This window comes from Marmota monax, unplaced genomic scaffold (genome assembly GCF_021218885.2).
Source record: "Marmota monax isolate L192 unplaced genomic scaffold, Marmota_monax_Labrador192_F-V1.1 WCK01_AAM20220418_F8-fsc00034, whole genome shotgun sequence".
In the NCBI taxonomy this organism is placed as follows: Eukaryota; Metazoa; Chordata; class Mammalia; order Rodentia; family Sciuridae; genus Marmota; species Marmota monax.
In genome coordinates, this window is record NW_026693934.1 from 8,528,476 (window position 1) to 8,555,347 (window position 26,872).

Consider the following 26,872-nt stretch of genomic DNA (forward strand, 5'->3'; position numbering starts at 1 on the left):
AATTTAATTTCTCAAAAAACTTCCTTGACTGTTTTTCCTACAAGGGGTTTTTCATTAAACATTAACAATTTACATTCCACAGCTGAATCATTGCATTTAGAGCAAACAGATTTATTCGTTAGAATTAGTTGCATTAATTGGGAAAGTTCTCTAATTCCACCCATTTACCTACAAACGTCATGATTTTATTCAACTTTAATGCTGATAATATCCCATTGTGTGTATATATACCAAAGTTTCCCTATTCATTCATTTACTGAAGGGTGTGAGGGTTGGTTACACAATTTAGCTATTGCGAATTGTGCTACTATAGACATTTATGTCTATAGCATCACTATAATAGGCTATTTTTAAGTCCTTTGGGTATAAATCCAGAAGTGGGATAGCTGGGTCAAATGGTGGTTCCATTCCAAGTTTTCTAAGGAATCTCCATACTGCTTTCCAGATTGGTTGCACCAATTTGCAGTTTCATCTGTGTGCCTTTTTCCCCACATCCTCAACAACACTTATTGTTGTTTGTATTCTTAATAACTGCCATTCTGACTGAAGTGAGATGAAATCTTGTAGTAGTTTTGATTTGCATTCCTCTAATTGCTAGAGATGTTGAACATTTTTTCATATTTTTGTTGACTGATTGTATAACATTTTCTGGGAAATTTTTGTTCAGTTCTTTGGCCCATTTATTGATTGGATTATTTGGGGGTTTGGGGGTTATGTTTTTGAGTTCTTTATATATCCTAGAGATTAGTGCTCTATCTGATGTAATATGGTAAAAATTTGCTCTCATTCTGTAGGCTCTCTCTTCACCTCACTGATTGTTTCTTTTGTTGAGAAGAAGCTTTTCAGTTTGAATCCATCCCATTTGATTCTTGATTTTATTTCTTGTGCTATAGGAATCTTGTTAAGGAAATCAGGGCCTAATCTAACATGATGAAGATTTGGACCTACTTTTTATTCTATTAAAAGCAGGGTCTCTGGCCTAATTCCTAGATCCTCGATCCACTATGAGTTGAGTTTTATGCATGAGATAGGAGCTTAATATCATTTTGCTGCTTATGGATTTCCAGTTTTCCCTGCAACATTTGTTGAAGAGGCTACCTTTTCTCCAATATATGTTTCTGGCACCTTTGTCTAGTATGAGATAACTATATTTATGGGGGTTTGTCTCTGTGTCCTCTATTCTATATCACTGTACAAGTCTATTTTGATGCGAATACCATCCCATTTTTGTTACTATTGCTCTGTAGTATAGTTTAAGGTCTAGTATAGTGATGCTGTTGTGGTGTAAACTAATCAACAAAATCAGTAACAGGGTAAGTTATAGGTTGTAGATTAGTAAAAAGTATGGACTATAGATATAAGATTTTGATAAGTGAAATAAGACAATTATAAAGCAGGAACTCTCATAGATAGGCCTAAGACTCCATTTTGCTGCCTTCTATAAAAATTGTTACAGGAGCTGTTTCTGAGAAACTGAAATGAAAGCTGTCTTCTTATAAAAAATGTTTTTCTGTACTTTGTACCCCACAGAATGTAACCAGCTCAGGTTATAGTGGTGGTCATGGTGAGCTACATCCTGGGTTTGAGTACATTTATAGGTCTACATGACTTTAAAATAGATTATCACCCCAGCTCAGCTGAAAACTCAGGATATGGTTGTCTAACACTTGTTTGTACTAGAGATGCAATTAAGCTAACTGCCTTTTTTTTTAGCTCCTGTAACTTGCTTGCTTGCATGATGCTGAGAAAAGCCTCCCCCACCACACCCCAGTTGTGGTGTTTTATTCATCCTTAAATTTCCAAGAGCAGGCCAGGAAATTGCTGTTCTCCCACAGAGCATCAGTCTCTACGGGAGGGAGGCAGTCCCTGGCCAGGTAAATAAAGGTCTCTTTTGTTTGAATTAGGACTTAGAGTGTTTTCTGAGGCAGCTCCCCATAACAATGCTACCTGCTTCACTTTTCTTGCTACGGATTGCTTTGGCTATCCTGGTTCTCTTATGTTTCCAGATAAATTTCATGATTGTTTTTTCTATTTATATGAGGAATGTCATTGGGATTTTGATCAGAATTGTATTAAATCTGTACAGTGCTTTTGGTAGTATGGTCATTTTGACAATATTAATTCTGCCTATCCAAGAACAAGGGAGATATTTTCATCTTCTAAGGTCTTCTTTAATTTCTTTCCTTAGCATTCTGTAGTTTTTATTGTAGAGGTCTTTCACCTCCAAGAATATTTCTTTACCAGACAAAATACTTTTTCATCCAGAAACATTTCTTTTACCTTCTAATTTTCTGTACAAAATATATTTCCATACCTATAACTTTCTTTTATCTTTTCTAGTTTTGGACCCTTTTTTAAATTCATATTTTGAGATAATCCTTATGAATGTTATCTGTGCATTTAGTTAACACAACAAATTTTATCCCAGGAGAGGGATAAGACAATCTGGCATACACAAAAACTGTGTCTTAATCTTTTCCTTCCCAGGTGGCATTCAAGGGGTTGGAACACAGGATACTTTTGAGGCTGACCAGTCCACCTTATCATTACAATGATGCCATCAACTTTATATGAGTTCCTAACTGTTATACACAGAGTCTCCTTTGGGGCATTTTTCTCACACTGGGCATATCAATATGCAATAGAGAAGGTCATTTTTATCCTTTTCTTTAGGCTTCCCTGAAGATCTTTTTACAGAGGCTACCTACAAAACAAGGTTGGTCTGTCTTTTTATTTTCTGGGTGCAGTTATTTATTCTGCCAGTCTCCCCAAGCATTTAGTTTGATGATATACTGTTATAGTAAGAGTTGTTCTGCCCCCAGTGATGAATAAGATCCAGTAAGATCTTTAAAGGAGAGTCTATTCCTGTTCCTAAGTCATATATTGACAATGCTGGAACCTACTTCCACATCCTTTGTGGACAGAATCCTCTACCCTCATGGTCAGAAGGGGCTGGAAGGCAGGGTAGAGGCCCATTTTTCTTTTGCTGTTTTTCTATATCCCAGGAAATTTTTTTTTCTGGGATTTTTTTTTTTTTCCAGTTAAGAGCTAGTGTAAGGGGCTGTCAGGCCACGGCGCGCCCGGAGGGCGGGTGGGACTGAGGCCGGGAGGCGAGGCCGGGAGGCCTGGCCGGCGGGCACGCAGCTCGGCGGGAGGCAGGCGCCCGGAGACGCGGCTGGGGCCCGCGCGCGACCAGGGCGCCGTCCCATGGCAATGCTGCCCGGCCTCAGCCCTGGGCTGTCCGCGCTCCCCATGAAAAACCAGCTCCGCGGCCCCCCAGCGCGGGTGCACAGGTCGACTTCTGGGGAGGCGGCGGCGTCTAGGGGCACCCGGGCGGGGTCGGAGCCGGGTGCGGGGTCTGGGTCCAGCGCAGGCACCGCGACGGGTGCGGAGACAGGAGCGGGGCCATGTCCTGCAGGAGCGCGGAGTGGCTGCAGGAGGAGCTGGAGACGAGCGGCGGCGCGTCCCTTCTGTTTCGGGATTGCCGACCCCAAGAGCTCTTGAGTCTTCGCACATTGAGAAGGCCCTCAACCTGGCCATCCTGGGTCTCATGTTGCGCCGCCTGCGCAAGGGCAACCTGCCCATTGGTTCTATCATCCCCAACCACGACAAGGAGCGCTTTGCCACGCGTTGCAAAGCGGCCACTGTGCTGCTCTACGACGAGGCCACAGCCGAGCGGCCACCTGAGCCCGGTGCTCCGGCCTCCATGCTCGGACTGCTCCTGCAGAAGCTATGCGACGACGGTTGCCAGGCCTACTACCTCCAAGGTGGTTTCAACAAGTTCCAGACAGAGTACTCGGAGCATTGTGAGACCAATGTGGACAGCCCGTCCTCGCTTAGCGGGTCGCCGCCCACCTCAGCACTGGGCCTGCTCGGATGGCGAGTCAGACCAAGAGCTGCCCAGCAGTGCCACCGAACCGAATGGCAGCCCTGTGCCAGCCAGTCAGCCAGCCTTACCCGTTCAGATCCTGAACTAGCAACGGGGCTTTGTTTATATTGCAAATAAATATTTTTTCTTAAAGACCTAGTGTACTTGACCACAGTGAGATGATCTGGTAATGCCTGGGGCCAAGCTGAGAAACAGTGCTGAGAATGCCTGCACTGGGCTTAAAAGATTTAAATTTTTTTAACCCTTTCTTCTGGCTTTTGCTACCTTACACACCTAGAGGCAGTGCCTTTTGGTACCTTCAACTTCCTGGCAGTTCAGCTCCCTTGTCATGCAACTGCATAAATGCATGTACATACAGAATCTCTTTCATATACTTTATCCCTGAAAGACCAACTTCAACATCAAGATTGTATAATATTCTAGAAAAACAATTCAAAGGCCAGATTGTGTTATAAACCATCTTTCTCTTTGATAGGCTTATACCTATAGGTGGCTTATTTAGCCAAGATCTCTCCACTCCCAGAGGGGCCTGGGCTGTAGCTCAGTGGTAGAGCACTTGCCTTGAGCATATGAGATACTGGGCTCCATCCTCAGCACCACATAAAAATAAATAAATAAAGATATTGTACCAACTACAACTAAGAATATATTTTAAAACGGAGGGGGAGGGGGGAGGGAGAGGGAGACAGACTACCAGTAAGATCAATGCAGCATGCCCCATGTCTTAAAGGACCAGTAACAGGTTAAAAAAAAAAAAAAAAGATGAGAGAGGATCAGAGGATCACTGAAACCAAAGTTGAGAGATGGGAATTTGAAACAGACAGACATGCACATACAAATATTTTCCATATACTTTATCTTTGATAGAACAACTACAAATGCAAGATTGTATAATAATCCAAAATGCTATTTAAAAGACAGATGGTTACAATAAAAGATTATCTTAGGCTTATACCTATAGGTGGCTCTTCAATTCACTTTACTTCTGACAGACCAATTCCAATTGCAAGTTTGTACAAAAAAGAAACACAGAGAAAGACAACTGGAGAGGAGCCCCAAAAACCATGGCCCATGGCCAACAGATAGAAAACTCTAAATTGACCAGCCAATATCTTTTGCAACAGATTACCTATAGGATCAATGCAGTATTAGCCATGTCTTAAAATGGGTAATAACTGACACAAACAAAACAAAAACAAACAACCATAGTAAATTCCCAAACCCATGGCCAATGAACAGATGAGAAACTAGAACAGATCAAAAAGATCCCTAGGTTCTCGGTCCCACTTAACCATGACTCCTACACCAGTGGGGCCACAGATGGACCCATAAAGAGGGACCAGATGCTTCCATGAAGAGGAACCAGATATTTCCATGAAGAGGAACCAGATGTTTCCATGAAGAGGAACCAGATGTGTGGAATCAATGGTCTTGGCATGCACACCAGGGGACTTACAAATGGCCAAGGGTGTCCTGACTTTACTGAGTTGTTTCCTTTTTCTCAAAGTGGGCTATGATGGAACAATATGTACCATTCAGAGAGAGACAGCAGGAGTTCCCTAAAGCAAAAAGAGCTTCCACACCTGCTTGGATGATCCCTCAGTCCCTCCCTTTACTCATAGGAATATCTCTACTGGTTCAACTTGGCAAACTCACTCATCTTCTAACTCTCCAACAGTTGGCTCTCAAGTTCACCAGCACCTTGCATCCTCAGCATTGAAGTGGGGTTCCTTGAAAAACACAAGCCTACCCAAGAAAGCTAGAATGGGGCTGTTCTTGGGTCCCATCCAAGTCCCCAAATATGTTGCCAAAGCTCAGTCTTTATTTCTGATACCAATTCAATAATAAAGACATGGTCTTGAGAAAAAGGAAAAAGAAGGTTTATTGCCTTGCTAGCAAAGGAGAAATCCAGGGGACTCCTGTCCCAAAGGCTCTAATTCTGCCCATCAGCTGGAAAAGGGGGCTTTTATAGAGGTGACTCAGAGGCTGTCTTCCACATATTCTCAGTTGGAGTTGTGATTCACTTGTTAATTTGGGAATTAGTCATTTCTGAGATCTTTTGGTACCATCCCCAAAGTCTGGATTATTTCATTCTTATTATGGGTGTGTACTCAAGGACAGATAAATCTGCCAACAATGTGAGAGAAAGGTAATCCTGTTTCTCTGGGGTTTGGGGGTGGGGGAGGGAGATTAGGGAGGAGCAGGGGGAGAGGAAGAGAAAGAAACATGTCCATTTTAAAAACAGGATACAGTGGCAGACCAGCAAGGATAGAGTCAAAGCATAAAGCAGACCACTGCTAGGTGGTTTATTCTTTTGTCTCATATTAGCAGGGACTCTGATCAATGCCCCTACCCAGAAATCATACAAGTCCCCAGATAGATGCATCCAAGTAAAAAAAATACACACACACACAAAAAAAAAAAAAAAAAAAAAAACCACTCAACCAGTTTCCCTCTTCCCCTGGCATTACAGAAACTCCATCTTTCTTCCTCTCATGTAAACAAATCTTACTCTTTTTATATTTTCCCTTTGCCACCATGCATGGATTTTAGTTTCTGATCCCATGAGACAAGAACTCAGAAAAAAATCAGTGATGCCTGCAGCCTCCAGAAGAAGTACCAAACAGCTTCATTCTTAAACATGGGTCTCATTCCCATGGGCCTAAAGGGGCCAGAAGGCAGGGCTGAGGCAAGTTCCTCTTGGTCCATTTTTTTTTTTTAATAGCCCAAGCAGCTTTCCTGGGACTTTTTCCTTCAGCCCAGGACTGGTGTCCTTGACTCACAGTGGATGATTTACAATTGTCTGGGGCAGAACTAAGAAGCAGTGCCTTTTTGCACCATCAACTCCATTTATACCTGTTCAGACTCCTTATTATGCAACTGAATAAATGTCTGTGTATACAGAATTTCTTTCACTATTTTACCTCTGACAGACCTACTCCAACTGCAAGATTGCATAATAATTCAGAGAGTCATTCAAAGCCTAGATTGTGTTATAGTAAAATATCATCTTTTTCTTAGACAGGTTTATATAAGTGTCTTTTTCAGTCCTTTTTCTTAGACAGGTTTATATAAGTGTCCTTTCAGTCAGCATCTTTCCCAAGAGACTATTGATAGGATGGATCAATGCAGTATTGCCCATGTTTTAAAGACCAGCAACAGACACAAACAAAAACACAGAGACAACCATAGAGGATCCCCAAAACCATGGCCAACAGACAGAAACTTTTTAAATGGACCAGATAGGAGTAACATCCCCTAAATTCCCTATTCCCCCTTAACTATGACTTCTACATCAGTAGAACTACAGATGTCCTTACAAAGAAAGACAAGACATTCTCACAAAGGAGAACCAGAGGTGTAGAAGCAAGGGTCTCTGTGTGCATGTGGGAGGGGGGAGATTACCAGATGGCTAAAGTGACAAACCTTACTTCATTCAGTTTTCTTTTTTTCAAAGTGGACCAAGGGAGAGTAGAAGATAGTTCCCCATAGTAAAAGAGCTTTGGCAGCTGCTGGAACAATTCCTCTGTCCCTCCCTTTACTCACAGGAATAGATTCTCTAGTTCAACCCAAGGAAAATTCACCCAGCTTCTACCTTTTCAGCAGTTGGATCTCAACAAATTCATTTTGCACATCAGCATGGAAGTGGCATTTCTTGGAGTGCCAGTACTGCGCAAGAAAGCCAGAGTGAGGGCTCCTCTCAGGTCCCTTCTAAGTTGCCAATTCGTTAACAAAAACTCAGTCCTTGTTCCTATGCCAATCCAATAAAAGGACACAGTTTTAATAAAAAGGGAAAAAAAAGTTTTATTGCTTTGCTACCAAAGGAGAAACACAGGGGAATCCTGTCCAGGGGCTATGATTCTTCCCATTAGGGGGAAAAGAGTGTTTTGTTGTTGTTATTATTGTTGTTGTTTGTTTGTTTGATTGATTGATTTTTTATTGTTTTTTTATATATGACAGCAGAATGCATTACAATTTATAATAAACATGTAGAGCACAATTTTTCATATCTCTGGTTGTACACCATTCGTGTTCACCATACATGTACTTTGGATAATGATATCCATCTCAATCCACCATCATTTCTAACCCATGTCCCTCCCTTCCCCTCCTACCCCTCTGCCCTATCTAGAGTTTGTCTATTCCTCCCATGCTCCCTCTCCCTACCCCACTATTAATCAGCTCCTTATAACAGAGAAAACATTCGGCATTTGGTTTTTTGGGATTGGCTAACTTCACTTAGCAATATCTTCTCCAACTCCATCCATTTACCTGCAAATGCCACAATTTTTTTCTCTTGTATTGCTGAGTAATATTCCATTGTGTATATAAAAAAGAACGTTTTCAAAGAGATCATTCAAAAGCTACATTCCAGTTGTGCCCTGATTGGGATGGGGGGGGGGGCGTGTCAAAATTCACTTGCTAATTTGAGAGAAGGAGAAGATAAAACACATTCAAAATAAGTCTCAGTGGCAGAGCATCAAGTACAATATTCAAAGCATGATGCAGACCACTGTTATATCTTATGTCTCAAATGTATTAAAATATATCCATCTCCTAAGGCATTTATCATTTCATAGATAATGAAACTTGTTTCTCTTTTAGGTTACTAGGGATTGAACCGAAGGACACTTTACTACTGATCTCAGCCCCAGCCCTTTTGACTTTTTACTTTTGAGAGAGGGTCTCAACTATTGCCCATGCTGGCCTCAAACTTATGATCCTCGTAGCCTCAGATTCCTGAGTCTGTAGGATTACAGATGCATAACACATACTGGGCTAATTTTTTTCATGAGATTTATTTTCTTGAATTCCTAGAGAGAAATATGATTTATGTAGTTTTTCTAATTTTCCATGGACTTCTCTCCTGTGACACACAATAGTTTGTTTCTGAAGACTTCCTGGCTCTGTCCTTCTCCCCACTTTTGTAGGGTCACCTCTCTCTTGACCATTACTGTGACTGTATCCTGCATTGAGTCTGTCCATCAGCAGAAGGAGAAAATTATGACAGCTCAGAGGGAATAACTGTCACTGTCTCACCAAAATCTAGTTATTCCCTTTCAGTGGTGTATACTTTCTGATTTGTTTAGCTTTAAAGTTATTTTTTATTATATGTGCATTTTAAATTATTTCATCTCTGATTACTTTATTTCTACTTTTTTATGTTTAAGTATTTTATTCTGATAACCAAAATTTAGGTTATAATTACTTACATTATTCATGAACTATATTTGTTTTTGTGTTATTTATATTTGAATCGTTTGACTTGAGTCATTCAATTTCATTTCATTGATATTTATTTATTAATAGTACTAAAAATGGAACCCAGGGGCTCTTTACACTTGAGCTACCTTCCCAACCCCCTACATCTCTACATTCCCAGCCCCCTACATCTCCTTCTCCTTCTCCTCCTCTTCTTCTTCCTCCTCCTCATCTTCTTCGGCTAACAAGTTCTTGCTAAGTAGCTGACTCTGATCTTGAACTTGTAAGGCTCCTGCCTCAATCTCCCAAATCACTAAGATTACAGATGATGTCTAGCTGTCTTTGCAACTCTTAAGCCACCTTCTCTCTACTGCTCTCCCTCCCTTGTCCCTAGGGGTGGCAAATATCACTGTTGCTGTTGCTTATACCAGGCTCCTGCTCTGGGCTTTCTCATGCCCTTATACCCAACCATATCCTGATAATTAGTTCTTTCTTTCTTTCTTTCTTTCTTTCTTTCTTTCTTTTTTGCAATACTGGAGATAGAAACCAGGAAAACTCTACAACTGAGCAACATCTTCAGCTCTTGTTTTTTTTTTTTTTTTTTTTTTGAGATAGGGTGTCCATAAATTGCCAAGTCTGTTCTCAACTTGTGATCCTCCTCTTTCGGCCTCCCAAGTTGCTGGGATTATAAGCATGTATCACTGCATCTAGCTGAATATTGGTTCATTTGCAAATAAGTACTCTGAAAACATAACAACTTAAGTGTATCAGCTCCAAAGCCATACCTTATAATATTCATATAAAGTCATGATGACATTCCTCTTTCATCTGTATTAATCCTAGTATTCTCCCAATTTATTACACTGTTAATTTCAATGACATTTTCATATGTAATATTTTGACTTGTTTTTTCTTGTGTGTGTTTTTTCTTTGTCTTAGATCTTATTGCTAATAATGTTTTTGTATATTCGTAAAGATATTTATTCTGCTTATTAAAGATGTGTTGTCTTTGTCAGCACAATACAGTTTCTGTGATATTTCCCATTCAATCATACTTCCGAGGTGGGTAGTGATTGTGGTACATGTGTACATGTTCACCTGGTTGGCAGCTGCTCTTTTTCTCAGTCTGGTAACATGGCTTTTAAAAGGCTAAAGTCCTGAGGAGCTGAAGGGGAGGGCCCCAGGCACCAAGGCACTTCCCTTCCCTTCTCCTGTACCCTGTTACCTTCTGGGCAACTCCAATAATCAAGGCTTTAAATTAAAGCCTTGGAAGAGAGACTGGGCATGCAGGTCAGTGGTAGGACAATTGCTTAGCATATGTGAGTCCTTGGGTTCCATCCCTAAAAACACAACACACACACACACACACACACACACACACACCTTAGAAGAAATCATAGTGGGGAGTAAGAGTGGAATAGGAGAACAGCCTTCTTGAGGCCCATCCTCCACTGCCCTACTCTCACCCCCAGCAACAGCCATCTCTAAGTTCTGATTTGGGTGAGTTTCTGAAGTCCACATTTTCTTCTCTCCTCCACAGCTCATCCAAGCTTGATTTTAGAGAGAGGGCCAGCAGCATTTAGGAAGGCCTGAAAGCCTCAAATGTTGACTTTGGTGAAAGTCATGCAAGGGAAACCCCTAGACCCTGGCTCACCAGTCCTGAAGATGTGTTTTCCACGCTGACCTCCATCTTAGTATATGGGAACCTCCCTTTCGACCAACCAGAGGGATTCCTACACTGCACAGGGGGCAGGGTAGCTGATGCCTCTAAAATGTGGATCCAAGGGAAAGTCAGACAGGGCCTGTGGCCTCTGGGAATGACCTGCACTAGTGGGAAGAACAAACTCTTGTGGTCTTTCTCCAGATCTTGGTGTGAAATCTTCCTCAGGTTACTACCTACGTGACCTCAGACAAGTAACTGAACTATCCTAGGCATTGGGTTCCAGATCTGTAAAAATAGACTGTACCTGGCTAATACAAGTGAGTGCTGAGGTGGATCCCAGGTAGCGGGGAGTGGGGCTAAAGCTGTGATCCAGTAGGTCTGCAGAGAACACTAGGTGTGGGAGCCTGCCTGCACTGTTAGAGGAGGCCTGAGGGACTTGGGCAATCAGATAACCCCAAGCTTCCCACGGGAACATGCCTGTTGAGGGACAAGGCTGAAGTTTGTGTGTGGGTGAACACCAGGCCAGGCGGCATGAGCCACCCTGGGTGGAAGATAAGTGGCAACGGGAACTGTGGGTGGCCAGTGCTCCAGGGGCCAGCTGAGTGCTAGGCCAGCAAGTCCTGGGCCTTCTAAGCCTCAAACACACAAGCTGAAGCAAGCCCACAGGCACTGGGGCCCAGGCTGATGGAGATATGGGGAGGGGGAGGTGGTGGGTACAGGGGCAACAGGGCTCCCAAGATTGCTGACCCAAGACACAGATCTCAGGGCCCTTTGCCCTTTACTTGACACTTCTCCAGAAGAGCCTCCGTGACCTGTGGGCCTGGAAGACACTTGCTCATACTCAATGGGGGCAAATCATCCAGCTCCAGGATCATGAGAACTTCCCCCACATACTGGGGTTCCAACCCCTGCACTGTGGCTCCTTCTAGAAAACCACATACCCTTGAGGCAAGACTGGGGCCTGAAGACAGTGACGAAACTTGCATATGGCCAGCCCAGTCTCCTGGGTGTCCCCTCACCTGTCCCTTCCCAGGGAGGAGTGAGGCCTTCTGCCACTAAGCACCTTGAAGCCCAGCAGGGCATGAGGTATGGCACTGACAGGTTCAAAACAGGAGCCAGAAGTTCCTTGGGTTGTTTTTATTTCATCAGGCCTGGGCCTTAGATGGACAGGACAGCCCAGAGATGGAAGCATGGAAGGACAGTGCAGAGCTCAGCCAGGGGCCTTGTGGAGGAAAGCTGGGCGTGGACATGCTGGGAGCCTGTCACTGAGCACTGACCAAACTCAGCCACAGCAGGAGGAACTGAGCAGACAGCAGCACAGTCATCCTGGGCTTCAGGACAGTTTCACTAGATACATCAGTGGACAGAGCAGGTGCTTTTTCTACAGGAGGAGCCTTTCCAGGATCGGGCGCAGGATTCTCCTTCTTGTGCTTCTTAATCCAGCCGGCAAAGTAGCTGAGATTGGTGAAGACACTGGGACCAACAGGGGATTGACATATGTGGCTCCAACTTGTCAGTCCAAACAGGTACCAAACACCTTCCAGTGGGCAGACAAAGGGACCCCCAGAATCTCCCTAAGGAGAGAGACAAAGGACATGGGTAGTAGGACCAACACAGAGGGACAAGCATTGCCCAGTACAGAGAGGACAAGGTGGACACAAGGGGTCTCCACTGTCTGAATAGTGTTCATCAGAACCATGGGGAAATTTTTTAAAATCCAGGTACAGGAGAAACCTCCTGGATCAATATCTCCAGGCCAGGACCCTAGAGACCCATTCCACAGCTGACAGTCACAGACCTATGAGAAGGCACTGGGGGATGCTAGGAGCCACAAGTGTGCCCTCCACCTTTTCAACTACATGGGAGATGGCTTTGAGGTCCATGGGGTGGCTGGGTGGCTGGCCTGGAGGTCTGGCCCAGGGACTTTGGTAAAATCCTCTGTCCAGCAAAGAATCTAGGCCTTTGTCTTTGACTTGATAAGGTCTCTAGTTTGAATTCCTTGACTGAGCTTCTTGAGAAAAATGCCAAGCTGTTGGATGCGCTGAGGGGGGAAAAGAAGTGCTGCTAGGCTCAGCTGGAACCACAGGAAGCTCCAGGGTCTCCAGAAGAATGCTGGCTACCATAAATATGCCAGGCCCCTAGAAGGGAAGATTCCTGGTGTCACCGGTGAAATGGCTTTATCTCAAAAAAAACAGAAGCTCAAAGAAACATATTGCCTTCCAGCTGTCTGTTGAATAATACCCCCTGGGGAGTCTCTATGCAAGAGGTGCTTGATGTGACAAGTCCACATGTCCACACACCTGCACATATAACATGTGGAAAGGGGGCCACACAGGCAACAGGAAGAGTCCCAGAAGGTCTATACTAACTGGACCATCAGAGAGCTTCTCTGAGGAGACTGGAGGAGCAGTGAGGCCTGAGTGTGGTGAGAGACAGGCAAGGACATGGAAATTCTCAGCAGGGAGGTGAAGGGACTGTGTGCAGATTCTGAAAGGATGTTCTGGGGCTGCTGGGGCCAGACCAGCAGCAGGGCTCTGGAACTGGTCAGGATACACCTGTGGAAGAAGGGGGGACAGTGTCTGGTAGGAAATGGTCAGCACACAGGATTTTCCATGTCTGATCCCCTCTTCATCCAGGTTCAAATGCAAGGCAAGAGCAGCAGGCTGACCATTGAGAAAAGGTTGGGTTCTGGTGTCCAGAGGAGGGGTGAAGAGTGCAGGGGAGACAGGAGGGGCCTCCTGCAGCTTGTGACAGACAGAAGTGAGGACTGAGTAAGAGGAGGAGGTTGTGGGGTCAGGAAGTGAGCATGTGAGGAATACTTCTGAGCTGCAGGGCCAGCCAGGAAAGAGCAAGAGCAAGAGGGAAAGCACAAGAGAGGGAGGGGAGGCTGCAGGACAACACCTGGGGGGCCATAGCTCTCAAGGAGGTCAGAGCCTCTCCAAGCTTGGCTATGACCATGGATCCTTAAAGTGTTGTCCACTTCCTCTCTGGGCTTTAGTTTCCCCACCATTAAACAGAAAGATTACACAGAGCAAACATTCATAATTCATGCATCCAATGATGGACTCGTATCCACAATATATAAAGAGCTTCTATGATTCAATACAAAACAGATGACCCCCCCCATAGTTGGAAGGGACACACTTCACCAAAAAAGGCAATAACAGATTTTTTAAAGTTCGCAATAAACATATTAAAAAATATTTATCTTCATTAGTTACCAGATAAATGCAGATTAAAAATCACATACAGGGGCTGTAGTGGTTACAGCAATTGCCAATCACAGGTGAGGCACTAGGTTCAATCCTCAGCACCACATAAAAATAAATGAATAAAATAAAGGCATTGTGTCCATCTACAACTAAAAAAAATAAAATAAAAAATAAAAAAGATCACACTCAATGGTTAAAATGAAAACAGTGTATGATCCAAAGCACTGGCAGCAACATGAGGCAAACTGAACCCTCATTTACTGCTGGTGGGAATGTAAATGGATACAACCAGCTTGGAAAGCTGGAATATCCACAAGAGAAGAAGGAATGCATACATACCTCATGACGTAACGGTTCCACTGCCAGCACGACCCCCAATCAAAATGTGAACTTAAAGCACACACACAAGACACTAGGATGTTCACAGCAATGACATTCACAAAGACCCCAAATGAAAACTGTCCATTCTCTGAACATAAAAATGGAAAAGTAAAATTGTTCACTTACACAGTAGGTTGGATAAATGTCACACACATAGTATTGAGTAAATGAAACCAGGCAAAAGCCTAGATTCTACATGTTGTATTCAGCTAAAGTCCAAACACAAACCCATGGTGCTTGAAGCCAGAAAGGGGTCATTCTGGGGGAGTTAGTGACAGACACCAAGAGTAGGACCCTTTGGGTGCTGGTATGTGAATATATCCATCTCTAAAAAGTCATCAAACAATACAAGTTATAGCTCCTCTTCTCTCCATGCTATATTTTGACATTTTTTACAGAAAATGGATGGGATAGAGTGGTGCATAGGGGCTCTAGGTATACAGAAGACATAGATGGAGGGACACAGCACAGCAGCAAAGAGGTGGCCAAGCTCAGCTGGAGAGTCTAAGCTGGTCTTACTTACTCGGCAGATGGACCTTTCATTTATATAGTCCCCAGCACACAATGCGTCCTCGTGTACACCAGGAGGTTTGGGGCCAGCGTCAGCAGGGTTGGGAGGTCTGTAAAAGGAGTCACAGACATCACTGGGTACAAGCTTGAGCTCTGCCTCCTGAAGTTGCATGGGAGGTGGCAGGAATTCTGTGGGAAAGAATTCAAACATGAAGTGCTAACCAAAGCGAAACCAACTCTCTCTCCAGCCTGTCAGTTGACGCAGGGTGCTCACTTTCTTCAGTTATCATCCCCCAGCCACTTATCCAGCATGTTGTTGTAGAGTCCGGCTTTGTGGAGCTCTCTGGGAGACAGGCAGGTAGAATGTGGGAGCTGAACTTCACAGGCTGGTGCAGCTGCATCAAGGTGATGTCACTCCCTAAAAAATGGTGCTTGTCGAAGTCTGGGTGGACAATGACCTTGTACACTGTCATCTGCATGCTTACATTACTGGGGTTGCTCAGTTGGTTGTACCCTAGCAGGATCCGGTAGTCAGCTGGGTTCTGGGACCTGCTGGGGGCAGATCCTCTGAGTGTTGCACAGGCACCCTGGCCCTAACCACCCACCCACCTGGCAGACAACCAGACCTCACCCCATCATTTCAGAGGTTTTTTTTTTCTCCTCCCTTCCTAGTACTCTGATAGCCCTTCTCTTGAGGTGAGTTTGATTCTGTCTACAACCTTAGGATACCAGACCTTTGAAGGCTTTTAACAGCTTTTCTAGCATGCTACAGAATTCAAGGAGCGGAGAATCTTATTGCTGCAAAGAAACATTTGGAGGGGAAGAGATGTGTCGCATTTTCATCCCTGATCAAACCCTCTTATGGCCCAACAGACTTCTCAAAGTCCCCACTTGCCAGGCCAGCATGACCCCTCCCTCCAATCCTCACATCATCCTCTCTACAAGCTGGCTGGCTCCCAACCTGGGCACAGGCACTCGACAAGTCGTAGTGAAGGAAAAGGAGGAATACTTGGAAACTTCTTTTTGAAACCCTAGTGACCTTCCAGCCCACATGACACACTTGTGTGGTGCCCCTACCCAGACTCCTCATGCCTGGATCCTTCTCTCCAAAAGACCCTCCAGTTCCATGCTTTCACTCTGGATGGAACCATGGTGTCCCCCCTGACATGTCCTTAGGGTCTACTGTGGAAGTTGGGCTTGTGCCTCGCTTTCAAGGTGGGTCTTGCATCTCCACATCTCCCATGTGGGCTTGGTACTCCTAGGTGCTGAATATAAGAATAGAACCCAATTGGGATCTCACAGTCAGCTACTCCTACAGCTCTGTCTTCTGGGATGACTGTGGTGTCCTCCTTTTCCTCTCTGGTCACACAGTGAGTCAGCCTCCTGAAGATCTGCCTCACTCTCTCAGGGCAGAAACTATTTACTCATCCCTTATACTGGTCTAGGGGATGGTGGTGCCCTCAGCTCTTCCTAGGTACATAAAACTACAGGAACAGCAAGAACCCCTAGTGTAGGTTAAACAGGGTCCCAGGACAACTCCAGATAGGAGTGTAGTGCAATGTTCAGGTTGCTAGGACCCAGATCCAAGACTCCACAGTAAGTGTGCCCTGGATAGCTTGTGGAGAGCCCTGGATAGCTTGTGGAGAGCCCTGGCTAGAGGAGGCAAGACATCTGACTATGTGGGCTAACCCCAATCCACCTGCCCTGGGAAACAGGGACCTGGGACTAGCATTCTGACTAACACCTGGAGCCTGTTCTACATGTATGGCCAGGGACAAGGACACAGTCACTACCATTTGCACAAGAGTTAACTAAGGTCTGATGACATCTGCTGACACTATCTAGGGGTAGTCAGGACACAGACTACAAAGTCCACCCTGAGAGGGATGAGATTTTTATCCCTAGTGTTTATGGAAAAATAAAAAGTAGAGATGGTCATTTTGGAACTAAAGTCTGTTTCCCAGTATTTGTTGATAATCACAACCAGAGTAAATTATTTTCCAGGTAGCATCATCTTGGTGGGTTTACCAAAATGGAAAGGGGTAGGGGGAGTGCAGGGCATCCTTAGGGTGTGAGATGAAGTCCAAGACCTCTGCCTGGAAGAAGCACACAGACAAGCAGGGATGGCATTCCCAGTAGTGGGCAGGGCACATTGGGCCAAAGGTAGGGCAATAGCACAGGGACACCTGATGGCATCAAACTGTCCTAGAATAAAACCTAGATAGGGAAATCTGGACATCTTCATTCTTCTATCCTGCCCACCTTGTGCCTCCCTCCTTCAGTCTCTTCCTAGTGGCTGGGGCCCCACAGAGGGAAATTGCACCTTTGGAAGCAGTGGGCTGCAGAGGCCACCCAGTTGCTGTCAATGAGGGCAGCTCCACAGATAAATTTGCCTCTGAGAAGTAGAGCAGCCTGCCATGGCCACCGTTCAGGTCCTGCCCTCTTTCCACCAAAGATCTTCGGGGATAATTTGTTCCTGCCACATACTGTGGAGACAATTCCAGCTATGAGGCACCTAAATTCACGACACCAGCCCTCGGTGCCCCCAAATATAATAGTAAGAGGACCTCAGGGACAGCCCCTCTTCTCATTTGCTAAGTAGGAATACCCAAGGCCCAGGATGAAGTGACATGGCCCTTGTGACCAAGCAATTTTTACATTGAGTGGGGGGCGGGGGGACAGGGGGGCACATATCAGCATGAAGCTGCCTCTCATGGGAAAAATCCCCACAGAGCAGAAGTCCAGGGAGGGAAATGGGTCCTGGGCAAGACTTCTCAGACCTTCCTTTACCTAAGGAACACAGCCCTATTTGAAGACAGCAGCTGTGAGTCCCGAGCTTGGCTTGATAAAGAGCCGGTGTGGGTACCCCACCTAGACAAATTCATGCAGGACCTTGGCCCTTAAATTGAGATGTCATCCACTGGGGAAAAATCAACAGGGGAGAGGGGACACACTTTGTGTATCCCCCTTCCCCAGGCCTTCTCAGTCCCCCTCTCACTGCCCCCTTTCCTAATTGCCAACGCTAGCCCCTAGAGCTAGACTTAGCCTGGCTCTGGTCATCCTGGAAAATGGCAGGGCCGGGAGGAACATGAAACTGGCTGGTAAGTGACTGGGCGCGCCCCTCTGAGTCCGCCCCTGGCCTTTGTCCATTTACTCTTCGACAGGTTGGGCTCGGTGTCCTGAGCTTGCAGTGCCGGGAAGCACAGGCAGTACATGAGGGCAGTCAGCCCACAGGTCCCCCACTAGCCTAGGCCTGATTTTTTGGCCCCGGCACCGGCCATTCGGCTGGTCCACTTCGGTGTACCGCACTGAGCAGACTGCGCGCGTGACCCATCAAGTGCCCCTGGCAAACCGCACTTGCTGGCAAACTGTCTTGGTCAGTCTAGGCTCTCTAGGGACAGACCTTGCCCATGGTTGCCCCATACGGAGTGGCAAGCCAAATGTGCCAGAGCCCCAGGTTTGCAGGAGATGGTCATCACTGAGAACCCTCAGATTGATGGAAGAGACGGGGTATCATAGGGCCCCTCCCTCTCACCTCAAGTGACACATGTTCCTTTCAAATGCGAAATACATTTTACTACAACCCAAAGTTTTCAAGAGTCTGTCTTATCCTATTGTAACGTCCACTCACCAAAAGACCCAATCCAAACCTAAAAATCATCATCTCATCAGTTCAAAGTCCATGGTCTCATCATCAAAATCCTCTAAAGCAGTGTAGATGAGTTTCCTCAGCAGTAGTCTGTTAGATACAGCTCTTGAGTACAATTTTGGGGGTAGAGAATACTGGAGATTGAACCCAGGAGCAGTTTACCATCCAGCTACATCCTCAGCGCCCCGCCCCCCCTCCTTTTTTTTTGAGGCAGGGTTTTACTAAGTTGCATAGGGCCTCAAACTTCTCCTGTCTGAGACTCTTGAGCAGCTGGGATTACACAGTGAGCACAATTCTTGAAATAGTTCCAAACTAGGGCCTTGTGCAAGCTAGGAAACTGTTGTACCAATGAACTACATCCCCAGTCTTTTTTATTTCTGATTTTGAGATAGGGTCTTGCTAAATTGCCCAGGCTGGCCTTGAATTTGCAATCCTCCTGTCTCAGCTTCTGGAGTGCTGGGATTACAGGTGTGTGTCCCCATTCTCAGCCTCCTGGTTTGTTTGTTGGTTGGTTTGTTGGTTTGTTTTCCTTTATGACATCTCTTGAAATTCTTGCAACTTCTACCCACTGTCCAATTCCAAAGTCATTGACATGTTTTTAGGTATAGTAGTTCCCCTATGTCCTGGGTTTTGCTTTCCACAGTTTCGGTTACTCATAATCAACTTTGCTCCAAAAATACTAAATGGAAAATTGCAGAAATAAACAATTCATAATTGGGCTGGGGATGTGGCTCAAGCGGTAGCACGCTCGCCTGGCATGCGTGCGGCCTGGGTTCGATTCTCAGCACCACATACAAAGAGATGTTGTGTCCGCCGATAACTAAAAAATAAATATCAAAAGTTCTCTCTCTCTCTTAAAAAAAACAAAAACAATTCATAAGTTTTAAATTGCTCACTATTCTGAGTTGCTTGATGAAATCTCACGCTGTTCTGTTCCATACCACTGAGGATGTGAATCATCTCTTTGTGCAGCATATCCATGCTGTATATGCTACCTACCTCTTAGTCACTAGTAGCCATCTCAGCTATCAGATTAATTGTTGCAAATCACACTGCTTGTATTCAAGTAGCCCTTTTTTATTTAATAATGGCCCCAAAGTGCAAGAGTACTAGTGCTGCAATTCAGATATACCTAAGAGAAGCTGCAAAGCATTTCCTTGAGGTGCAAAAGTGATAGTACAATATGACATTTTGAGAGAGAACCCATAGTCATATGGTTATTGCCATGTATCAATCTCCTCTCACATTGTGCTATACGCAGCAAGAAGAAACCAGATAGCTAAATATTTTCACTGATATATAATCAATGTTTGAATTAAAAAGAAATAAGATTAGAAGTTCTGAAAAGCAAAGGCAGAAATATAGGTTTCAAGCATCCACTAGGGCTCTTAGAACATATGTCCCATGGGTAAGGGGGGAACTACTGTATTTGTTATGGCAATACTCTATTCCTGGAACCAAAGTTGTGTTAGTCAGTTTTATGTCACTGTGATAAATATCTGAGGTAATCAACATAAAAAGCCAAAAGGTGTATTTTGGCTCATGGTTTCATTGCATATTTGCTTGGTAGTGTTGCTCTGGGGCTTGCAGCAGCACAGTACATGATACTAAGAGCACAGGGCAGAGAAAGCTGGTTCACCTTATGGCAGCCAAGAAGCAAAGAGAGAAAGGAAGGGGCCAGGATTCCATGCGAGCCCTCAGGGGTATACCCCTAATTACCTCACTTCCCCTGATACACCTTGCCTCCTAAGGATTCCCACAAGTTGGAGGCCAAATCTTCATCACAGGGGATAATCTAGGTCCAAACTATAGCCGTTTTCTAGTACAGTGAACTATAGTTTGGATCTGGAATGTCTCCCAGAAGGCCATGTGTTAAAGTTTTAGTCCCTAGCTTGTCACTACTGGGAGGTGATATTTTAAAAGGTGGGGCCTAGTGGGAGGTCTTAGTTCACTGATGTTATGCCCTTGAAAGAACCTCACCTCTTCTTTTTGTCTTTTGATTCCCAGCCCTAAGTTGAAATGTTTTGCCCACCAACCAACCATGGATTAAAACCTCCACAACTGTGAGCCAAAATAAACATTTTATTATTATAAACTGATTATCTCATGTATTTGTTACAGTAACAGGAAGCTGATTAACATACTGTATAACAAATCACCACCATAACCCTAGTGGCTTAAAACATAACAAACTTACAAATTTATGGCATGGCTCAATTTGGTCCTATTCAGGATCTTACATTCAATGTGTCTGCTGGCTGCAGATTCACTGAAAGCTTTTGGAAAGAATCTGCTTTCAAGCTTATTTAGTTTGTTGGCAAAATTCACTTGTGGTTCAATGACTGGGAGCCACTCTCAGTTCCTAGCTGCCACTCATGGTTTTTCCCACAGGCCTTCTCATAATATCACAACTTAATCCTGTAGCACCATCAGAAAGAGCCCTAATATTAAATTCTCATTAGGCTTTTGATCTCTCACTTGTCTGTGACATCTAGACCAAATAAAACGACACACATGATTAGGTCAATAAACCAAGGACAATCACCCTTCCTGAAACAGTAATGTCCCCATCTTAAAGGGGGGTCATATAATATGTAATCATGGGAGTCATAGCTCATCATATCTGCAGTCTCTCAAGCTCTCAAGGGGAGGAATTATGTAGTGATGTCAGTCATTGAGATATCAAACCAGAATAAATTTAACCTAGTTGAGAACAACAAAAAAAATGTATTTATTTGGGACTAAATAGAATTGCAATCTACGAAAACACAGATTCAAGTGGTCTTGAAAATGTGCTTTGAGCATTTGCAAAATTACAGCTGTGTTTATAGCTTTAAGATACAGGGGTATGGCTGGGCATGATGGCACATGCCTGTAATCCCAGCAGCCTAGGAAGCTGAGGCAGGATGAATCAAAGCCAGCCTCAGGAAAGGCAAGATGTTAAGCAATTCAATGAGACCCTGTCTCTAAATAAATACAAAATAGGGCTGGGGATGTGGCTCAGTGGTTCAGTTCAATCTGAAACGAAGGAAAGAAGGAAGGAAGGAAGGGGATTATAAATTATATAATTTGTCAGTCAGGAATTATAGTTGGTACTGGTAAAAGTTAAGCTGGCTTGTAAAAAAGGGTTTGGGTAAAGCCTAATTCTTCATGGAGTGTTGGGGAAGAGGTCCATTGTACAGAAGGTCAGTGGAAGTTAATAATGTTTCAAAGGTCAACTCAAATCTGGCAGGGGGCGGGAGATGTCTGTAGTCCAATTCAAAGGTTTGGCTGTGAACCTACCTAAGATCTGATTAACAATGGCCTTCCAAATCCATTTTAAGCACCCCATACCATGGCTATTCCATTCTGATATTTTTTCCTGTCAGAGGTTTATGTTAGAATTCTGCCTATTACAATTATCTATGAGACAGATGCTGCTAATCAGACACAAGATTTTCATGCAAAAATCTCAATTTCTAGCAAAAGAAGCAGAAAAGTGCATCAACAATTTTAATGTACTGTAAAATAAACAATTAACACAGGCACAAGATTCTCAAGATTGTACATGGAACAATGCATGGAAACAATGACTATAGGCTATATGCTTTTATCTGTCCTTCAAAAAAATATTTGATCCTTTTATTTCTCTGAACTTTTTATTAGCTCATCCGTTTGTTTTTCTTTCCATCTTTTCTTTCTTTCTTTTTCTTGCCCTTGAATATTTTCTTAACCTTCAGAGGAAATTTTCAAAGAACATTTGTAGTGTGCTTCAGAAATTTATATGAATGATGCTCTAGATTTCTCTCCATAGGTTATTTAGTCCTAAATTAATTGATAATTGTAATGAACCATAGCTGTAATCACAGTTACTAATTTTAGAGAAGAATTTAAAAATAGCATTCTGGATTCATTTGAAATAATAGAGACTTACTGTAAAAGTCATGAAAATAAATAACAATTATGTGTATTCACAAAAACAAAATTTGGGATTTTGACAACACAAAATTTGTGTAAAACTGGTTGAATTATTGTCTTCTTTTCATGGATAAGAAGCAATCACATACAATCATTTGAGCATTAATAACTTAAGAAAGGAAATATATATATCCTCTGCCTGGCTAAGGGACAATCCTCACCTACTGGCACATTCTGCATAAATCCAGAGTTGTTTGCCACCAATCTATTCTTGCCTCTAATCCCATTAATCCATTGCACAGATAGCCATGAATTTGCATTTTGTTTATGTAACATTTTGATTCATGTCCTGTTTTGCTTCTTATTCAGCAGTATTGGTTTGGGGAAATCAATATACGTTGTACTAATTAGATACATACTTAAGTTAATTTTATGTGTCAGAGGTTATTGTCTGTGCCCCTCTATCTAGTATGTCTTTGTACATTTCTCCCCATAAGAGACATTGTGTAAACTGGGCATAGTGGCACGTACCTGTAATCCCAGTGGTTTGGGAGGCTGAGGCAGGAGAATCATGTGTTCAAAGCCAACCTCAGCAACTTATTGAGGCCCTAAGCAACTCAGAAAGACCCTGTCTCTAAATAAAATATAAAAAAGGACTGGGGATGTGTCTCAGTGGTTAAGTACCCCTGGGTTCAATCCCTAGTACCAAAAAAAAAAAAAAAAGCTAAAAACTTGTATACTGAAAACTATAAAGCATTCTGAAATAAATTAAATAAAACAGACATAAATGGAAAGATATCCTATGTTCATGGATTATAAGACAATATCCTTAAGATGTGAAAATTTACCTAAAGCAGTCTATAAATTCAATACATTCGTTATCAAAATCCTCCTAGTATTTCCTATAGAAGTAGAAAATTATAAATCTTAAAATCTGTCCATCCACAGATAAATGGATAAACTAAAAATGGTACCTGCATACAATGGGGTATTATACACCTTGTAAAAGGAGTGAAATTCTAACACATGTTACAATGTAGATGAAACTTAAAGACATTATGCTAAGTGAAATAAGCCAGACAGAGAAGGACAAACACCATATACTCCACTTATGTGAGGTATCTAGAGAGGTGAGATTCTTAAAGACAGAAAGTAGAATTGGGGGAGGGAAACAGGGGATTATGACTCAAATCGATTTCTATGCATGTGTGAGTATGAGCCCAAATACTATGTATAACCATAAAGCTGTAATTTTAAAAAGAAGAAGAAGAAGAAGAAGAAGAAGAAGAAGAAGAAGAAGAAGAAGAAGAAGAAGAAGAAGAAGAAGAAGAAGGTAGAATGGTCATTGCTAGGGGCTGAGAGAAGGGAGTTCACGTTGCAGGGATGCAGAGTTTCAGTTTGGGAAGACGAAAACGTTCTGAAGTGGCAAGGCAAAGTGGCACATGCCTGTAGTTCCATCTGTTCAGGAGGTTGAGGCAGGAGGATCAGGTAAGCCCAGGAGTTAAAGACCAGACTGGGCAACATAGAGACACCCCATTTGAAAAACAAAAAGTTCTGCAGATGGATGGTGGTAATAGTTGCACAAGAATGTGGATGCCACTGAACTGTACTTAAAAGGGGTCAAAATGGTAAATTTATGTTATGTATACTTTACCACAGCTTTTTAAAAACTGAAGAAAAAGGTAATATGTTCCTCCCTATTATGGCCAGAGATTTAGAGGATAATATGGAGAATTTTATATGGAATCTGGAGGGAGTGGACAGAGTGGGGAGGCAAGAAACATGATGAAGGCCTCAGAGGAGGCATCTGTGTGGGGACAAGAGGGGTTCCAGGAGACAGGAGTGACAGCTAGGCAGAGCCAGGACAAACCAGGCAGGTGGTCTCAGGACAAAGCACAGCATTTTGGCGAAAATGTCTTCAGGGAAATCTAGGAAAAGAAAGGAACTTTGGAGAGACAGGAGTGTCGGGATCTGCTGTTCACCATCTAGGCTGCTGCGAGGGCGTCCTCAGATGTCCTGCTCCTGGTGGGTCACAGCCCTAACGACTACCTGCATCTGCACCCACTCCAAGCAATTTCAAACAGGGTGCAGAAGATCAGTGGTGTCCAGTCTGAATGTGGAACATCAGTGGGCCCATAGAGGACAAGAGTATGGATGGAGTCTCGTGTCCATCACCTGTGATGCTGTGAATAAAGGCAGGGTGCTGGGCAGGCTGTGGGTGTTTGGAAAGAGCTGCACCCTGAAGTCCCACGGCTGCCCTTGGAATAGGCTGGGCGTATCCCCACTTCACAGAGAGGAGCCACATCACCCAGAGCAAAGTGACCTGCAGGCAGGGTCAGTGCCAGCCTGGCCCCAGTCTGCAGGCATTAGAACCACACCAGTTACCACTGTCCACACCGCTCTCTGCACAGTCTTTTCTGGCTGAGTGTCTGCACTCACCCAAACTCAGCGAAGGGCAGACCTGCATCCCTTTCCATTCTCTGCATTTTCCTACTCAGCCAGGTTTCCCAGGAATAAGTTGCTCCAAGCTTTGCCACGAGGTGGCAGCACTAACCCATTTGGTATATTCTTAACTAACTTGCACCCTCTGTGATTACTCTCTTTTTACTTATGCATGACAGTAGAGTATGTTTTGACATATTCATACAAGCATGGAGTACACCTTATTCTAATTAGGATCCCAGTACATGATGTGGAGATTCACTATGGTGTATTTATATATACACTTAGGAAAGTTAAGTCAGATTCATTCCATTGTCTTTCCTATTCCTTCCCTTCATTCCCCTTTGTCTGATCTATTGAACCTCTATTCTTCCCCTCCCCCTGTGCTTGTTGTGCATTAGCATCCACATATCAGAGAGAACATCTGACTATTGGGTTTTGGGAATTGGCTTATTTAGCTTCGTAATAGTCTCCAGATCCATCCATTTACAGGCAAATGTCATAGTCATTATATTTTATGACTGAGTAATATTCCAGTGTGTGTATGTGTGTGTGTGTGTGGGTCACATTTTCTTTATCTATTCATCTGCTGAAGGGCACCTAGGTTGACTCCATAGCTTAACTATTGTGAATTGAGCTACTATAAACATTTTTGTAGCTGCAGCACTGGTAGTATGCTGATTTTAAATCCTTTGGGTAAATATCAAGGAATGGAATAACTGGAACAAATGGTGGTTCCATTCCAATTTTTCTGAGGATTCTCCATACTGCTTTCTAGAGTGGTTGCACCAATTTGCAGTCCTACCAGCAATGAATGAATGTAACTCTTTCCCCAACATCCTTGCCAATATTTATTGTTCCCTGTATTCTTGATTGTTGGCATTCTGAGTGGAGTAAGATGAAATCTCAACGTAGTTTTAATTTGCATTTCTCTAATTTCTAGATATGCTGAACACTTTTTCACATATTTGTTGACCATTTGTATTTCTTCTTCTGCATTCTTTTGCCATTTTCTGATTGGGTTATGTTTTGTTTTGCTTTGCTTTGTTTTGTTTGGTGTTAGGTTTTTGAGTTCTTTATTTATATATCCTGGAGATTAATGTTCTATCTGAGGTGCAGGTGACAATGATTGTCCCCCCATTCTGTAGGCTCTCTTCATGTTCTTGATTGTTTCTTTTTCTTTCTTTGTTTTTTTTTAAGAGAGAAGGAGAGAGAGAGAGAGAGAGAGAGAGAATTTTTTTTAATATATATATTTTTTTTAGTTATTGGCGGACACAACATCTTTGTTTGTATGTGGTGCTAAGGATCGAACCCAGGCTGCACACATGCCAGGTGAGCGCACTACCACTTGAGCCACATCCCCAGCCCTTGATGGTTTCCTTTGCAGTGAAGAAGCTTTTTAGTTTGATACCATCTCAGTTTTTGATTCTTGATTTTACTTCTTGCACTTCTTATTGAGGAAGGCGGTTCCTAAGCCAACATGATGGAGTGTTGGGCCTGCATTTTCTTTTGGTTGGTGCAGGGTTTCTGATCTAATGCCTAGGTCTTGGATCCACTTTGAGTTTTGTGCAGGGTGAGAGATAGGGGTTAAATTTCATTCTGTTACAAAAGGAGTAATATCCCCTATCAGGCACTATTGATATTGACACTTGAAAGCAATTCTGAGGCTGGTTATTACAGTCATGAGAAAGGGCCTGACACTCTTATCCTCTCGTTGCATGCTAGAGCAGATATAGAAGAATTATGGCAGACAGTCCATAAACCACAGCGACCCCTCTGGAGGACTCATCTCCATTCTGGTCAGCCCCACACAATGACTAAGTACACAGCTGATGGCTCCTGAAACAGTAAAAAGGAAAGAGAAACTCCCTCAACTTCCATATTGAGAGTCTCTGCATTAGTTCAATGTAACTAAAAACCACAAATCATCATCATTTCTCTAACCACAAAAGTAAAATGTCCAAGGTAAAATAATTGTGAGGGGAATTTTCTTTCCAAAAGTCAATTATTCTAGATACAACCTTAAG

The 26,872-nt window shown here is 43.5% G+C and overlaps 1 protein-coding gene and 1 pseudogene across 1 annotated transcript; one reads left to right on the forward strand and one right to left on the reverse strand.

Annotated features, from left to right (window-relative positions):
- Positions 1-3,252: 3,252 nt before the first annotated feature.
- On the forward strand, positions 3,253-3,977 carry LOC124106165 (dual specificity protein phosphatase 7-like; annotated as a pseudogene).
- Positions 3,978-11,885: 7,908 nt separating this feature from the next.
- LOC124106166 (serine protease 40-like) lies at positions 11,886-15,336 on the reverse strand. The gene is made up of 3 exons (XM_046463733.2): positions 15,132-15,336; positions 14,871-15,046; positions 11,886-12,328 (listed from the first exon to the last, which is right to left on the reverse strand). The coding sequence occupies exons 1-3, from the start codon at positions 15,334-15,336 to the stop codon at positions 12,017-12,019; spliced, it is 693 nt and encodes a 230-aa protein (XP_046319689.1). The 3' UTR covers positions 11,886-12,016.
- Positions 15,337-26,872: the final 11,536 nt, after the last annotated feature.

Excerpts from the sequence above, each read along its gene's own strand:
- LOC124106166 (XM_046463733.2), bottom strand. The coding sequence starts at position 15,336 with ATGCAGATGACAGTGTACAAGGTCATTGTCCACCCAGACTTCGACAAG. Across the intron at positions 15,047-15,131 it reads GGGGATGATAACTGAAGAAA|AATTCCTGCCACCTCCCATG; the intron begins GTGAGCACCCTG and ends TCTTTCCCACAG. Across the intron at positions 12,329-14,870 it reads ATGAAAGGTCCATCTGCCGA|GGAGATTCTGGGGGTCCCTT; the intron begins GTAAGTAAGACC and ends CTCTCTCCTTAG.